The sequence below is a fragment of the Sycon ciliatum genome, chromosome 1, assembly GCF_964019385.1.
Source record: "Sycon ciliatum chromosome 1, ocSycCili1.1, whole genome shotgun sequence".
NCBI classification, from domain to species: domain Eukaryota; kingdom Metazoa; phylum Porifera; class Calcarea; order Leucosolenida; family Sycettidae; genus Sycon; species Sycon ciliatum.
In genome coordinates this window covers 71301015-71314888 of record NC_088643.1, presented here as the reverse complement: position 1 = coordinate 71314888, position 13874 = coordinate 71301015, and the positions used below count along the sequence as shown (strand labels likewise).

The 13874-nt window shown below is 47.4% G+C and overlaps 2 protein-coding genes across 2 annotated transcripts in view; one reads left to right on the top strand and one right to left on the bottom strand.

Moving 5' to 3' along the window:
- Positions 1–2410: 2410 nt before the first annotated feature.
- On the top strand, positions 2411–10854 carry LOC135805249 (translocating chain-associated membrane protein 1-like; the record flags this gene model as incomplete). Its single annotated transcript, XM_065319262.1, is given in 10 exon segments — positions 2411–2607; positions 4100–4216; positions 4627–4685; positions 5058–5088; positions 5623–5676; positions 7158–7228; positions 7712–7819; positions 8739–8810; positions 9194–9259; positions 9592–10854. Coding segments are annotated over 10 exon segments (1088 nt in total), but the record flags the coding sequence as incomplete, so codon positions are not given.
- Positions 10855–12106: 1252 nt separating this feature from the next.
- Positions 12107–13874, bottom strand: part of LOC135806735 (glutaminase liver isoform, mitochondrial-like) — a 15004-nt gene continuing 13236 nt past the window's right edge. Inside the window, exon 17 of the mRNA XM_065320963.1 lies at positions 12107–13345. Coding sequence (XP_065177035.1) covers positions 13182–13345 — 164 coding nt within the window. The 3' untranslated portion in view covers positions 12107–13181. The remainder of the gene's footprint in view (positions 13346–13874) is intronic.

Genomic DNA, 13874 nt, shown 5'->3' with positions numbered 1-13874 from the left:
CATATACTGTATGCACTTCCATAATAATATCAAGAGTCCATAACCCAAGAGTATGCAACTGTGATTATGGGGGCATGCGTGGCGCGCTGCCTTCATTGCGTAACTTGCCTTCATCACGCTCTGAAAGCATGCATTCAAACTCTCAATTTCTCGCACGAGCCCATCCGTTTTTGCTCGATTCGTTCCAGTACCTACACAATCTCTGAATTCTGGCGCGTGAACTCCAGTTCCGTACGAAAGTTCATTTCAAACTAGAGGGAAAGTGCGGTGTTTGATTTTCCGCAGTGCGCGGACTGCAGCTGAATGATGTAATGAAGGCAGCGCGCCGCGCGGTTGGCCCATAGAAAAGAGATCACAGTTGCATACTCTTGGGTTATGGACTCTTGATAATATTTTACGGGGTTTGCTGCAAGAACCATTTGTGTGAGAGAAGTCATACATGTATATGAAGGTTTGCACCACATAGTCCTTACCTGTCTCCGTGTGCTTACTAATTCACAAGCTGCGATAGAAAGACAAACCTTTGTTCATGGCTACTGGATTACTAGTACAGTGGCCCCTCTATAATCCAGCACCATTTGTGCCACGGAAAATCTGCTGGATTGGGGAGGGTGCTGGATTAACGAATCGGATTTACTGCTGCAATATGCATGAAGAGGACATTTTGGCTGCTGAAATAGTGCCGGTTTATCGAGGGTGCTGGCTTATAAAGTCCTTGATTAGAGAGGGACGACTATATTGTGCCGGTGCTAGTGCAGCTGCACCTTTCAGTAGAGTTTGGACACGACCAACTCCCAATCAGACTAGCATCTTCTTTCTGGCATGCAAAAGCAGCAGCGCCATTGCATTATCCACAATGGCCGTATTTAGTAAACTTTAGGCTGCGTTTACACGACAACGCACGGCCAGTTTTCCGTTTCCAGTCCCACATTTCTTTTTTTCGTTTTTGTGCGTTTACACGATCAAAGCTGGTCCGAGGTGGTCTCCGTTTGTAACGCTTTCGCGTGTCTACACGGGAGCAAAGGATCCGCCAAAGTTTGTCATGCGCCAAGTGTTGTCATGGAAGCACTAATCGCACTCAAGTGCTAGTACCGTAAAGTACCGCCAGAGCGCCCCGTCTCGCGAGAGCGCCCCACCTTGATTTTACAGCCAGGGAAAGGAAAATCGTATGGCAGAGTGCAACGAAGTTTGTACGGTGTGAGAATCTTACAAAATTTTAGTGTACTAAGGTCAAGCTTGGCAAGGTTTTGTGTGGAGCTTGTGTCCGCTCGAAGGTACGGATTGACTGCAAAACGTGCAATATTTGTACAAGGTTCATGTCGTATGACCTACAGACAGCAGACCACCTCCACAATACGACCACGAAAGGATGAGATGGTGGGGCGCTCTGGCGGTACTTTACGGTAATAGTTGAAAACAGGTCTCACAACAATACTTCTCACATGATGAACATTTTAAAAACAATTTTGATTGTCGGATTCGTGTGTGAACGGGCGAAAACGAAACAAACATGACGGAAACGAGGCCTAGCACACCGTTTTTATTGTTCACACATCCAAATTTATCCGGCAGAACATTTCCGTTCTCAAATTCTTCCACCTTGGCCAGCGTTTTGGTTTTCTTCCATTTTGGCGTACAACTTTTACATTTTGCTCCGTGTACCGTGTAAATGAACCATGCATCCGAAAGGATTTTGTTGCGTTTTCACCCCCAGCGCTGTCATGTAAACGCGGCCTTAGACACTGTTTTTCTTTTTCTTTTTTTCTTATTAATTTATGGTGGATGATGTAAATGTACCAGCATTGAAAAATAGTGCCCTCTCTTGAATAGTGCCCCATCTGTGATGAGCTTTGAAAGAATAGTGCCCCCGGGGCACTAGTCATGAGTACGGTATCCGAAGCGGACGGCTGTTGGAGATGGAAACTCCAGTGATGGAATCTTCGTTTTTACTTTCATTTGTTCTTTCTATGGTCACTCCTTGGGTTTGCGCTGCTGCTGTGAAGTGCTTACTATTTGGGCATTGAAGGAGGATAAATACAGCAGAATTCCCCTCATCCGTGCATGTTGGGACCGGGCACTGCCCGTAACTAGGGATTGCCCGCAACTCAGAACATTCACATTCTGATTGCATGCAAGTTAGCACTTTTTTATGCCAATCGATTTTTTTGTTGATGCCGTTTTTCGTTAGAATACCCATTTTTGTGACACTAGAGGGGTCAGAAGGGTGCCTGGTAGACGGGAGTGTATGGATCAGGGGAGTTTTCCTGTAATGTCTTGCATGTTATAATGAATATTGCTTGCTGTTCCAAAGTTGTTGGCACAGAAATTATCACTGATAGTGTCGCAGAGGTTTAGTTGTTCCATCTGATAATAACAGTGATTTATTGTGCTTTGCGTTTGACCCTGCCAGGACCACTGGCCGGAGATGAGTATGAAGAGGAGCAGGAGCTATTCATTGCAGGCCCCAACAACACGCAGGCACCACCATCGGTGCGCAGATTCAAGGTTCCCCACTATGCCACCGGCCCGCTGGACTTCCTCACCTTGTCCTTCTACACGATGGTGTGGGTTGTTGTCCATGCCGTCTTCAAGGAGTACCTCTGGGATGTAGGTTTGCCCGTGATATAGCGCATCTCCCCCCTGTCTATATGTATCTAGTAGCTGCCTATTATTGTCCTCTTCGAACTGCGCTCACATGTGTATACCGTAAAGTCTCGATGGTCCGGTCCGTCTCTAATTTCCGCACCTTGTCGAGTTTCTACCTGTGAAACTACTTCTGCGTATACTTCGAAATACGGTGTTGAACCGGCGCATGCACTGCTGGACGCAATACGTGCTGGTGCAGGCATGCCTGTGGCTCCTAGTGGGTGCAATCCAGCACGTCGAGTCTGACCTTCTGCGTTGTTGTACATCGTGCTACACTTGACTTGATCTAATTCCCACCCCCTGCTGAAAAACCAGCTTGGAAGCGACATGGTGGGGCGGGGGGTGTCAACAGTACATTACGGTACATGCTTGTGTGTGTAGGAGTTAATGCGGGAGTCTGCTCAGTTTTGCCCATGATGGATTTTTTGTTGTTGACGTCAGCTTTTCCAGAGATCTTTAGTCATCGCATACGCGTACAGATTTGGGGTTCACAACTTAGAATCATTTACACCATAATTTTCACCAGCCATACTTTCTAAAGCCGGTAGCGAATCCCTACTTTGAAAGCTGAGAGCAGGTGTTCCAAGATCCAAACAAACACGCCGAGTCGAGTGCCTTCTACTGTAAGTCGACAAATTTTCGGCCCATCCAAATTTCGGCCTCCCATGGCTAAAACCCATTTCGGCCGCATCAAATTTTCGGCCTGTACTGCTGCCACCTGTATACACTGTCACACTGAACCTTGCAAAACAAAATCTTGGCCGCAAATTTCGGCCAAACATGACCGGGCCGAAAATAGCCGAAAATAAATATGCGCTGAATATTTGTAGACTAACAGTTTGCAGTCACACAGTGCAGCGTTGTGATGGGAGGGTGCATGCAGGATTGTGCTCAGCGGTGTGAAGGGAGGTGGTGAGGGAGTGGCAAAGATAGATACAGCGCCCAGAGAGTAACCTGCATGTGCATCCTCCCACGATAACCACCACCTAGGCGACAACAGCACACACTGATTTAGTGGAGCGCTGATTATCACCACTCACTCCGAATACCTGGATACATTCTCTTGTTATCACACCCTGAGTAGCATCCCTATCCTAAGTGGCTTGTCCTCCGCTCTGTGCCCTGCACATTGAGCACTATGACAGCAGTTGCTGCTACCTTCTTTTTATGTCAATTACATACACTCTGCATGTACTCTGTATGTACTCTGCATGTACTCTGCATGTACTCTGCATGTACTCTGCATTTGCTGTGACTGTACTAACTTGCTAGTACTACCGGCTGTGTTATGGTGCAGCTATTGTGAACTATAGTGAGGGCTTTTGTATTATGAACTCACCCAACACTTGTTTGGAAGCTTCTCAGCCTGGCGCTAAATGGGGAACAATGAAATGCAGGCTTGTGTCAGCCATGCACGCTGTTGACTTTGTTTTTGTTGGTTTGTTGTGATCAGCGTTTCCACAAGCCGCTGCGCCTGTCCAAGGCCAAGACCAGTGTGTATTATGAGAGCTTCAACCTTGTCACCTACTACTTGATTGCTGTCGTCTGGGCATTCTACGTTGCTGGCAAGGTGAGCATGGTATGATGGTGACGGTGGTGGTGGCGCTGCTGCTGCTGCAGTAGTGAGTCTTGTGTGTGTGTGTGTGTGTGTGTCTGTGTGTGTGTGTGTGTGTGTGTATCTGTGTGTGTGTGTGTGTATCTGCATTTATGAGCTACCCAAGTAGTGCATGCAAACTGTGCTAGTAATGTACTCCTGCCAATACGACGTGATTTAACATATCGGTCATTCCTGGCATTTCTGAGCATTCCTTAGTGAACTGTTAATGATTGCTATTGGACATGGCCCGGGCCCAGTCACATGTCCAACTAGCACAGAAGTGCAGCATAATATGCTCTCTGCCAATGCTTTCCCGTCTTTTTGTTGGGGTGTATGTGTGCATTTGTGTGTGTCTGTGTGTGCGTGTGCGTGCGCTATACCAGGAACGGTTGCTGACAGATGTCGAGCTCTACTGGAGAGACTATCCTCATCTCAACATGACGTGAGTGCGGCTTAGTCTAGGCCTACCACGTGAGCTGTACAATGTCAATGTAGTAGCCATGTCATATGCTATCCTCTAGTCCAGTATGTCCAGCTGTAAGATGGGTACCAGGCAGGCGGGAGTTGTGTAGCTTCCGTTTGTGTACAGTCATTCATACCTGTACGAGTACATCCTGGCAGAACAGTTGACGTGTGCCTTGTGATGACCAGCAGTTGCTGTTGGCTGCGTCCTTCTTGGCCTGCTTCATGGCGTTGACTTTCTCGGCACCTTGAACGGCGTGTTGTGAGACTCCTGCATTATCATAATTATGACAGGTGCCTGTCTCAACTCATCTTTGTGTTGTTTGGTGTCTGCTCTTTCCTATTTGTTCAGTTTCAGAATGAAGGTGTTCCTTCTCATTCAGGTATGGTACCTGCCTACTGTTGTGTACACCATATCCCTTTTTCTACTACGGAGGTACCTCTTTCTATAAATAGTCATCTCGGTGAAAGAAGTTTCAATATGGCTTGAAAAGAAGACCCTTGATTGAGCAAAAACTTGCCAAAACGTTTGTGGCAAGAGTGCCTCTTCGTCTTTGCCTTGATTTCTTTTGTTGTCGTCAATTGAACAGGCAAAAACTCCTTTTGTAATGGATGAGTCCGACTTTTCTCTCTGCAATTTTTCCCCGGTGTGTCACCGTGTGTAGTGTGAAGCTGATCATCCTGATCGTACTCAATGGCTGTGTGGCTGTACATTGCGTACATTCTCTGTGTGTCTGTACTCTCTCTCTCTCTCTCTCTCTCTCTCTTTCTCTCTCTCTCTCTCTCTCTCTCTCTCTCTCTCTCTCTCTCTCTTTTTCTCTCTCTCTCTCTCTCTCTCTCTCCTCTCTCTCTCTCTCTCTCTCTCTCTCTCTCTCTCTCTCTCTCTCTCTCTCTCTCTCTCTCTGTTTGTATTGTAGATTGGCTACTGGCTGCACAACATCCCAGAGCTGTATTTCATGAAAGCAAAGCGGGTAAGCAGAGGCAGCAAGGCTAGCTGCCTCTATGCAGTTGTATTTATTTGTGTGTGTGTGCGTGTGTGTGTGTGTGTGTGTGTGCGTGTGTGTGTGTGTGTGTGTGTGTGGTGGTGGTGGTGTGTGTGTGCATGTGTGTGCGTGTGTATTGAGCACATGACAATATCCAAAAAAAGTTGAAAGAAAGTTCAGTACTTGCATGACATTATGGCAGAACGAACAAGGCAGAAACAAACATTCCTAATATTGTGCAGCTGTTACGTTGCCGGTGTTGTGTGCAGTGTGCAATGTGCTGTGTAGTACTCTTGATAGAAGCCACAAACCCAGTATGCCCAGTATTCATGGACAAAAGTTGGCTGTGATTTGTGCAACAGCCGTGTGGGCAAGGGTATTCGCCAGAATTGTGTTTTCTCCGCAGCACTACTGGCTTGGCGTAGTTATTGAGTCTGAGTTCGCATTCCCTCATTTTTTCTCGATTCTACTGCCACATTAGGATCATCTTGGCAGAACTGTGGCGAGTGGGTGATCGTGTGGTGTTCTATTGTTGCGCGATCCAACTAAAGTGTAACCTGTCTAAGACGACCGACCGCTCAGGGGACCTTCGAAATGTGGTCTCTGTTACCAGGTGCTCTCCTTATCCAGGGTCAATTGACTGGATATAGCATCCATTGCAGGGCATGCGCTAAGGATTAAAATATGCTCTGACACAATGTCCTGCCAGTTGCAAAAATGGCCGGACATGTCCGGACATGCAACTTTCACATCAAATCACACAATGTTCAGTGTAGAATTAATACCATCGAAATGTTATCACGACGATGCATTTCAGAAGCAGCATGATCTTTGAAGGCTGACGTTTTCAGGTTCCTTGAGCCAACGACGAAGGAGTCAGAAAAATTCTTGCTGCTGCGAATTTTATCAACAAAACGAGAACACATCTTACACTTCAAAATTTCGACAACGCTACGATCTGAGGGACTGCGCTCATAGCTCAGCCAAACAGAAGTTGAAAGCTCCCTATCATACTCGGCGACCCACTTGTCACAAGTGGTCGTCTTGACTCCTCTGGGCTTCTTTCCAAGAGGAGCACCCGCATCAGCGGTGCTTGGCTTTCTCTTGCCAGACGACATCACTAATGACTATGAGACAAAGGATCGAAGTGCCTTTTTCTTTTTTTGTACTTTGCAAAAAGGCGCGCGGACACTTTGCCCGGATATGTACAAAACATCCGGAAACTGACCGTAAACGGTCGGAAATTGTCCGATGTCCGACCGTTATTTCGCGCCCTGCATTGGTCTTGGTTCCAGTGGTCAGACAGGTGGTTGCCTTATCTGACTGATCGCCCTGGCTAGTTTTACTGTACAATGAAAAAGTTAAACACAGCCCTTATAGCTTTTGTTGTATTTCAATGCTGGTTTTGGCTTTCGTCCTTGTGTGTTACCCTACTTCCTCCTTGTTGGTGTCTTGCTGTGTGCTTGCAGGATGAGATCTCTGCACAGATCCAGGTGTACATTTTCAATGTCATTCCGCTGATCATCATGTATTGCCTGCAGTAAGTAGTATTTCAAGTTATTTCACATGTCGTCTCTCTGTTCAAAATAGTTTGGGAGTCGCCTATTGCTTGTTGCCGGTCTTCACCTTTGCCATACCCGTACTTGGCGATGGAACTACCCAATTGACGTGTTTGATGTACATGTAGCCTGCTTCTTGACAGCCTGCTGCATAGCATGGGTATGAGAGCTGACTCACTTAGTGCTGGGACTAGGGTTGCAAGTGTCACATGTTCACGTTGACATCCACCAATGACTCTGTGCCCCATGGGCCCAGTGAGCTGTACACAGTTTTTTTGGTGTTGGGGAACAGCTGGCAAGCGGGGATGGGAGGCAGCCCCGCCACTGACATCACCAGCTGCTTCCCTGTTCTGTGCGCACAAGGGCTCTGCATGTGAAGCTATACAGCGTACACTCGTGCGCTGCTTGTGCCCAGGCGCTCTGGTACGATGTTGTTGTGTCTTTGTGTTTGCTCACACTCACAGTTTCCAGCGTATCGGCACTGTCCTGTTTGCATTCCATGCAACAGCAGAGCTCCTCTCTCACCTGCACACCCTGCTCGGTCTCTGGCGACCAGCAGTTGCTGACAAGCTGTAAGCCTCGCTCACTGTTCTGCGCAGACTACAATTCGGAGTGTTAGACAAGCCGGATTATGTGGCATGGTGTGGGACACGCTGCAAACGATGATCCTTGCTGCTAAATGTTTAAAGGATCAGCAAGGTCCTGGGCTTGAGTCCTGGTGGATCTGGCATTTTTTCTCTTTTCAGCCAGTTCACTTCCCCGGCTGATTCTTGCCACTAAAGCTGTTGTTTATTAGTGCAGTGCAACACTGCAAAACAACACTGCAACTAGCAGCTAGCAGGCAAAGTACATGACATATTACATTATACATGACAATGATGTATGTGTATGTGTGTGTGTGTGTGGGGGGGGGGGGGGGTCGATTCACATGGCTTTGCCAGTTGTGTGGATTAGACAGTTATCTGGCGCTTGTCTTGATGTGCTTCAATCAGAATCAGATCCGCTATCGTTGCTATAAAGAGAAAATCTGTGGGTGCACATCCAGTGCATTTGTAGATTTGCGTGCTTCTCTTGCGACGGGCGTATGCATGGTACATGGTGTGTGTGTGTGTGTGTGTGTGTGTGTGTGTGTGTGTGTGTGTGTGTGTGTGTGTGTGTGTGTGTGTGTGTGTGTGTGCGCGTATCCGCACGTGTCCGCACGTGTATGCCTGTGTATGACTGCATGCGTGGCAGTGCTTTGTGTCTTTTGTACAGGACTGCATGCCTAAATGCCCTATTTGTTGTGCCTATTTTTCTGTCGTTGTTTGTGCATTTGTGGGTGTGTATGCGTGTGGGGTGTGCACATGTGTGTGTGGGTGCACATGTGTGTGTGGGTGCATGTCTGTGGGTGTGGGTGTGTATGCGTGTGGGGTGTGCACATGTGTGGGTGTGTATGCGTGTGGGGTGTGCACATGTGTGTCCATGTGTGTGGGTGGGGGTTCTCTGTATTAGGGTACCGTTCTGGACTCTAATCTTCAGTGTCGTTCGTATCTTCTCCGTTGCACTGGCTGTCATGGTGTTTGGGTAAGTGTAACATTGTCGTACCTACCTATGTACCCCTGTCGGTTTGTGTGTTCCCTCTCTTGCCTCTCTCTCTACCTATCTAACTGTCATCTATCTCCAGGGAGTTGGCTATTTCGACCTTGTTAGATCTCATTACCTGAGCTCAGAGTGACTGGGTTACATGTCTATACCTAGAATTATACTGTGCTTGAAGTAGGTACAGAACGTCAAGTTTCAAAAAACTGATTGAAGCTAACTAGAGGGATAACATAGATGCAGGGAAATCTGAAGGCAAGAAAACATAATATCTTCTTTTCCAGGACTGCAGGGGCACGATATCAGGTTCAGAAAATCTCTCTATCTATCTATCTATCTCTTCTGGCATTGTCATTGTCCATTCTCAGTGTTGGTATGGCCCGCGAGAAGGAGATGGACCTGACCCGTGGCAACTACAACACACTCACCGTCAGGTAGGTGCACTCAGTTTTTGATCTGTATGATAATACAATGTACTTTGGGTTTTTCGTCAGAGGGGTGTCCACCTTACTCTTCTTCGTTTCTGTTATCCCCGCACTTCATAGCTTGTACCAACTTCTTTCTATATCATCTCTGTGCTTGTTTTGAGAATGTATGAGTAGCAACTGATCATGTGTAAAAGGAGCAAGAGCAGTTGTCAGCTGACTAACATGTCCTTCGGAATATTCCATTCCCTTAGTCGTCTTGAATATGAATAAGTGTACGTTTACCTAACAGCTAGGAATGTTATGTGTTTGTTGCTTTGTGTGATGGTGGTATAACTCAGGATGATGATGGTGACTGGTATCATCTTGCTTCAACTGCTGCTCGCCTGGCAGTTTGTCACTGCACGCCTCTCCGCCATTCGCGAGCACCGCGAACGCAAGGAGATCCAGTCCAAGCTGGAGCGCCCCTCGGAGCGCCGTCAGCGGCAGCAGAAGGAGAAGAGGGATGCGGCGGCTGCCACTGCTGATGAAAATGACACTGCTGAGGGTGCTGACGTCGCTGCGGCGGATACCCCCAAGGATGTGCCGAGTCCTTCCAAGAAGGAAACTTCAACACGGAGACGAGCAGCTGCTGATGGAAAGAGCAAGCATTAGCTAGGAGCTTGTTGATGGCAATGTAAGTGAGACGGGTGGATGGATGGGAGCTCTCTCAACGTGAGTAGTGTCATTGCTACACTCAATCCTATTCCCTTCCCTTACTGTAGATTCTAATTGCTGGCAAGTGTATATTTTTTTGTCTTGTCGCCTCATCCACCGGTGAAGACCTATTATTTTCGTTAGGAAATTACCCCACGACACACTATGGCTGGACGGCATGCTGTGTTCGTGTCCTATAGATGGACGTATGGTCCCCCTTCTGGCAAGTGTGTGTGTGTGTGTGTGTGTGTGTGTGTGTGTGTGTGCGCGCGCGCGTGTGTGTGTGTATGTGTGCGCGTGTGTATGTGTGTGTATGTGTGCGCGCGTGTGTGTGTGTGTGTGTGTGTGTGTGTGTGTGTGTGTGTGTGTGTGTGTGTGTGTGTGTGTGTGACTACGACTGCCAAGCAATGGCAGTGCAGTGCAGGCTCTAGTGTAGGAGCAGGACCTGGCTTTATTACTGGCTCTACATGGGCTGCTGCTGCATGTGAAATATACCATTGTTGTGTTCTTTTGGTTTTTTCGTTCTGTATTTTTCATTCTAACTCGGGCGGGGCCGATTTTGTGGTTCCATTTTCATTTCATTTAGAACTCGTCTGCAAACATTTCTATTTGATGTGCCATGTGGGTGATGCCCACTTTGCACCCTTCTACTCTCTGATCTGTCAGGGACTGATTTATTATTTTGATCTTAACATCCTCCTCCTCCTCCTCCTCTCTCATGCCCCCCCCCCCCCTCCCCCTCTGTGCACAATTATGTTAGAGATTTTGTTCTGCTAGTGCATGATTCATGAAGTATATTATTACCCAGCAATCCAGATGCTAGCTGATGGATTGTGAATGATCATTGTGCATCAGTGCTTCGTAGCTAGGTATTCCCTGAAGACGAATCAACAGTTCTTCTTCCAGTACAGAGAGTGTTCTCCTGTTGTGTTGTGCCAGGGAGAGCCTGTAGTTGGCCAAGCTGTCCTGGTACGGCTGTGTGGTAGTGTCAGCCGGCGCACCTGCCAAACTTGCGTACTCGAATTGTGGACGAACGGTGCAGTGCTGCACATTACAGTACACCCCCCCTCACACACACTCACACACACACACACACACACACACACACACACACACACACACACACACACACACACACACACTACTACTACTACTACTACTGTCAAGAGTACATGAAAACCAGAGTGTGCAGCCCGGATGGGTTGCTGTCACGGCGGAATTCCGTGATTTACATCATTTTAGTGATGTAGTGCGTACCAGCAGGATTCAAGCAGGTCTCTTTCTGCCAACTACAGCTCAGTTGTACGCACTACGCCATTTCCCGCCTCAGATCTGCGCCAAATATGATGTAATCACGGAATTCCGCCGTGACAGACACCCATAGCAGAAAAAGCCCCATATGGAAATGAGCGACAGTATCCCCTTCACCGATTCAAAATTTACCCCAACACAAGATATGGTTGTATTCCAAAGCAAGCTACACACTCTGGTTTTCATGTACTCTTGCTACTATGTACAGCTACCCTATCGGGCCACACCGCTCCCAGAAGCGGGACACACACACACACCATGTACCATGTATACGCCCGTCGCAAGAGAAGCACGCAAATCTCCAAATTCACTAGATGTGCACCCAAAGATTTTCTCTTATAGCAACGATAGCGGACAAGATCTGAATGAGACAGATCAAGACTAGCGCCAGGTAACTGTCTAATCCACACAACCGGCAAAGCCATGTGAATCGACCACCAATGCACACCTGGTCTACACCACACGGAGTACATCAGCATAAAATGGCCAAGACAGTTACTGGTACCTATGCACATCCTACACTTGCTGGACAGCACGCTGCTTTGACAGAAGCAGACACTAGATGCACTGGTACCTTGAAGTGAAATTGGAGTTACTTTCCAACCAGCCTTTACTGAGTACTAGGAACCCAGAGCCAACAGACATACCAACAACCTCAACCATGAAAGCTATTATAGTAACGACACACTGGATCGTGGAGCCGAAACTAGTCCAACTCACACTCATACACACACAAACACTCACACACACATGCACACACACACACACACACACACACACACACACACACACACACACACACACACACACACACACACACACACACACACACACACAACGGGTGCAGAGTTACCAAAACAGCTGAACGCCGATAAAAACAAAACTGCAGGAAATGAGCAGGTAGTAGTGCAAGATAAAACAAGACTGTCTGAATTCCTGGTCAAGGGGAGTCACCAAAGGAAGGAAGGAACTGAAAAAATACTATCACAACTGTAGACAAGGATGTAAAACGGCCACCAAAAAACGGCTCTCCCATACTGTGAAAGCGCACACCAATGCTCTCTCAGAACTACTCAAAATACTCTGAAACTACAGCTTGGGAGGACGAGTATAAGCTCCGCTCTAGACTAAAGATAAGAAAGCTACGAGAGAAAGACATGCACCCTAAAACTAACATTACTTCAGCGTTGGTTCAACCGTTGTGTTAGTCAACTTGGGCAGCCAAAGCTAACGACTGGAGATCTACATGGATTTTATGCAGGAGTTTCCTTGTGTTGATATTGAGTTGTTCTGCATGGGGATTATTTTATTGGCAAAGTTAGAGTTAGCCTAGCTGACAGCCAAGCTGCACTTCAAGAGCAGGACTGGTGTAGAGTGGCATGTAAACGGGAAATATAACAGAATAATGGGAGGCCAGTGGATTGCAGCTCAGCCAGAAGAATAGCGTGCCGATGAGGAGCATTGCATGCTGCAGAGCTTGGTTTGCTTTCGTTGGGAAGTTGTGCTTCGTTATGGTAGCCAGAGGTGTGTGTCCATGCAGGAGAGGCTGAAGCTGATTTCATGAGGTAACTTGTTATCTGTCCACGCGGGAGAGGCAGAAGATTTCATGCGGTAACTTTTTTTAATAGGACTTCTTTCATCTCTAGTGCAGCGGCGACTGAACGTGGGTTCGGCGACTGAACGTGGGTTTGGCCTGCGCATGCAACTGTTGCCTTGGGCGCGGCAAAGGACAGGCTGCACCGGCTAAGTACAGTCATACTCACTAGACGAAGTGGTTACCATCCATACAGCCAGGGATTAGTTGCCAGTGTGCGCCTATGCAACATGGTGAGGACATGTGCACATGGCAGCCATTGCAGCCGGTATGCCATGCTGATGATCATCTGCTATACAGCTTAACGACTTTGTGAAAAGAGGCCGTGGCTCAGCTCTGCACGGTCGGTGAGTCAGTCAAGCTTTCCAGGTATTCGGCGACCTCGGCATGTTTGAAGTACCTAGCTTCATCTAATGCTGTTCGGCCCCACCTGTCCTTGGAGCTCGGGTCCAGATAGCAATGCTCGACCAAGTAGCGAATGACATTGAGATGACCTGCAAAGGGCATAGCAGCATGGACAAATCCATGAGACATCGTGAAACGCCATATTACTGTATAACCTTTTATATTTTGGTGTAATTATTATTTTTAATTTATTAACATTCCCGTAAAGTACGGCCAGAGCACCCCACCATCTTGTCCTTTCGTGGTCGTATTGTGGAGGTGGTCTCCTGTCTGTAGGTCACACGACACGAACTTTGTACACATATTGCACGTTCTGCAGACAATCTGTACCTTCGAGCGGACACGAGCTCCACACATAAACCTGCTTAGTGTGACCTTAGCACATAAGGTTCTCACACCGTACGCACTTCGTTGCACTCTGCAATACGATTTTCCTTTCCCTGGCTGTAAAGTCAAGGTGGGGCGCTCTCGCGAGACAGGGCGCTCTGGCGGTACTTTACGGTACACCTAAATTTTCCGAAATACCAAAAATACGTAAAATGATACTACATCATGAAAATCACTGCCGGCCACATCCAAAATCATGATGATTGTATACACATGTACTACTGCATAACA